This window comes from Entelurus aequoreus, linkage group LG16, assembly GCF_033978785.1.
Source record: "Entelurus aequoreus isolate RoL-2023_Sb linkage group LG16, RoL_Eaeq_v1.1, whole genome shotgun sequence".
Taxonomy (NCBI): domain Eukaryota; kingdom Metazoa; phylum Chordata; class Actinopteri; order Syngnathiformes; family Syngnathidae; genus Entelurus; species Entelurus aequoreus.
The window spans coordinates 10,403,785-10,406,610 of NC_084746.1; the positions used below are offsets into that span (position 1 = coordinate 10,403,785).

The following is a 2,826-nucleotide window of genomic DNA, read 5'->3' on the forward strand; positions in this document are numbered from 1 at the left end:
CTTAAAATGGAAGAAGGGTGAGAGCCAGAAGAACTTACTGGCATGACGTTATTTTGGCCAGTGGCGCGTCTTGTTTGTCTGAAAATAAATACGGAACGAACGGTACGAACCCCGTCAGCTGGTACTGTAGGTCATTTAAATCAGTTGCACCATGGGAGATGTAGTCTAAAACAACGAAAAAGCCCGCGCCCATTGAAGTATCACAACTCCATTACCCACAATGCACTGCCGCTATTGTAAACACAGAACTGTCAAGCAACACAAACGCCATCTTGACATCATCCTGCCTTAAAATGGAAGAAGGAGGAGAGCCGGACGCCAAACTAATGTTGCTTGTAAAAGACACACTTACATGTTAGTGCGCTAGACAATGAGTGGTTATGGGGTTAATGTCCTTTAACAATGGATTTAACGACGGCGGTGTTCAACGCGGCCAGAGACGGTAAGCTGAAACTTATCCAGAAGTTGCTCGGCAACAAAACTCCCGCGGAGCTCGAAGCTTTATCGGAGGAGAAAACCCAGGGAGGCACCTCTCTCCTGATAGCATCGCGGTACGGACACCTGGAGGTCGTGGACTACCTCATCGGACATTGTAAAGCCAATGTAGAACTCGGCGGCGCGGTGAACTTTGACGGCGAGACCATCGAAGAAGCCCCCCCGCTGTGGGCGGCTTCGGCAGCCGGTCACCTCCTGGTGGTGAAAATCCTTTTAAAACACGGCGCCTCCGTGAATAACGCGACGTTAACCAACTCCACTCCGCTGCGGGCCGCCTGCTTCGATGGCCACCTGGACATTGTCCGCTACCTGGTGGAGCACCGAGCTGACATGGAGGTGGCCAACAGGCACGGCCACACCTGCCTCATGATCTCCTGCTACAAGGGCCACAAGGAGATAGCCAAGTTCCTCCTGGACCGGGGGGCCGATGTCAACCGCAAGAGCGTGAAAGGGAACACCGCCCTCCACGACTGCGCCGAGTCCGGCAGCCTGGACATCATGAAGATGTTGCTCAAGTGCGACGCCCGCATGGAGAGGGACGGCTACGGGATGACCCCGCTCCTCGCTGCGAGCGTCACAGGACACACCAACATCGTGGAGTACCTCGCCCACCAGCCCCGCACCTCCAGGGAAGAGCGAATAGATTCCCTCGAACTCCTCGGGGCCACCTTTGTGGACAAGAAGAGGGATCTGCTCGGAGCCATGAAGTACTGGAGACGGGCAATGGAGTTGAGGCAGCCAGGGGAAAAAACAGGCTATTTGACCAAGCCCCCACCTGGGGCCCCCATTCCTGCTTACGGCTGTGCCCAGGAGGTGAACAGTGCAGAGGAACTGGAGGCTCTGATCACAGACCCTGATGAGATGAGGATGCAGGCCCTGTTGGTTCGCGAGCGCATCCTGGGGCCGTCCCACCCAGACACCTCCTACTACATCCGCTACAGAGGAGCCGTCTACGCAGACTCTGGCAACTTTGAAAGATGTATCAGCCTGTGGAAATACGCTTTGGATATGCAGCAGAGCAACCTGGACCCACTCAGCCCCATGACGGCCTCAAGTTTCCTGTCCTTTGCCGAGCTCTTCTCCTTTGTCCTTCAAGACCGTGCGAAAGGCACCCTGTCCACGCGCATCACCTTCCACGATCTGATGACCGTGTTGGGTAAAAGTGTGCGAGAGGTCGAGCGAGCTGTGGCGCAGAGGGACAACCCACCGGAGGTCCCACAGTTCACCAAAGCGCTCGCCATCATCCTCCACCTCGTCTTCCTGCTGGAGAAGCTGGAGTGCAACCCCGAGCAGGAGCACCAGAAGAAGCACACGGTCTACCGCCTGTTAAAGCTGAATCCTCGCGGCCGTTCCGGCTTCACGCCGCTTCACATGGCCGTGGACAAGGAGACCACGTCCGTGGGGCGCTACCCCGTCGGTCGCTTCCCCTCCCAGGCGGTGGCGTCGCTGCTCTTGGAGTGCGGCGCCGACGTCGATTCGAGGGACTGCGAGAACAACACTCCACTGCACATCGCCGCGTTAAACGGATACCCGGAGATCATGGCGCTTCTCATGAAGGCCGGGGCACATTTTGACGCCACCAACGCACAGAGGAAGACGGCCTACGAGCTGTTAGGTGAGCACAATATTGGACACCCGGCTCTCTTCCCGCTCAACTACATCACTCTTCAGTGCCTGGCAGCTCGTGCAGTGGAAAAGCACAGACTTCCTTACAGGGGACTCATCTCTGAAGAGATGGAAGGTTTTATTGAGCTGCACTGACCTCCATCACTGACCCCTGACTCTTTCTCTTGACCTCACCTTTCTCTTGTCTCTAACCTCTGCTTGCTTCGCTCCTGGACTCATGACTTTGATCCACCGCAGTCCGGCATTTAGAATGAACATTTCCCAAAGTATGCTTGTATCTAAACGGGTTTGATGCGGTGACCGACAACATCTGGTCAATTACGATGCATGAAAAGGACAATTTGAATGCGATTGCTTGTCCAAAATGTTCAGAAATGATAATTGAACAAACGCAACCAGCCACACTTGCTTGTATTTATTGTTTCTGGCGGGTTTCTGCTTGTTGACATGTTCTGTCTGCTTAGGAAATTGTTAAAGCGTACTGTGCCAAACGCCTCTGTGATGTAAAGCCACTAACATATCACCCTAACTGACAAAACGCCAGGGGACTCCTCAGGTTATTTAGAGACCGCATTTTAAAAAAAACAGTCACTGTGGTCTGGCAGTTAAAGTTCCTGAAGCAAAGCATCACTGTGAACAGATCGGACTTAAGGGTACTTCTCAATTGCTTCTTTTAAATGGGAGTTCTAGACCATGAAGCTTCTG

At 53.8% G+C, this 2,826-nt stretch overlaps 1 protein-coding gene across 1 annotated transcript in view; it reads left to right on the plus strand.

The window, feature by feature from the left end:
• The first annotated feature begins 210 nt into the window (after positions 1-210).
• The window catches only part of fem1a (fem-1 homolog a), a 2,942-nt gene continuing 326 nt past the window's right edge, over positions 211-2,826 (plus strand). Inside the window, exon 1 of the mRNA XM_062023923.1 lies at positions 211-2,826. This exon is cut by the window's right edge and continues 326 nt beyond it. Within this exon, the coding sequence (XP_061879907.1) occupies positions 403-2,256 (1,854 nt within the window). The 5' untranslated portion in view covers positions 211-402 and the 3' untranslated portion in view covers positions 2,257-2,826.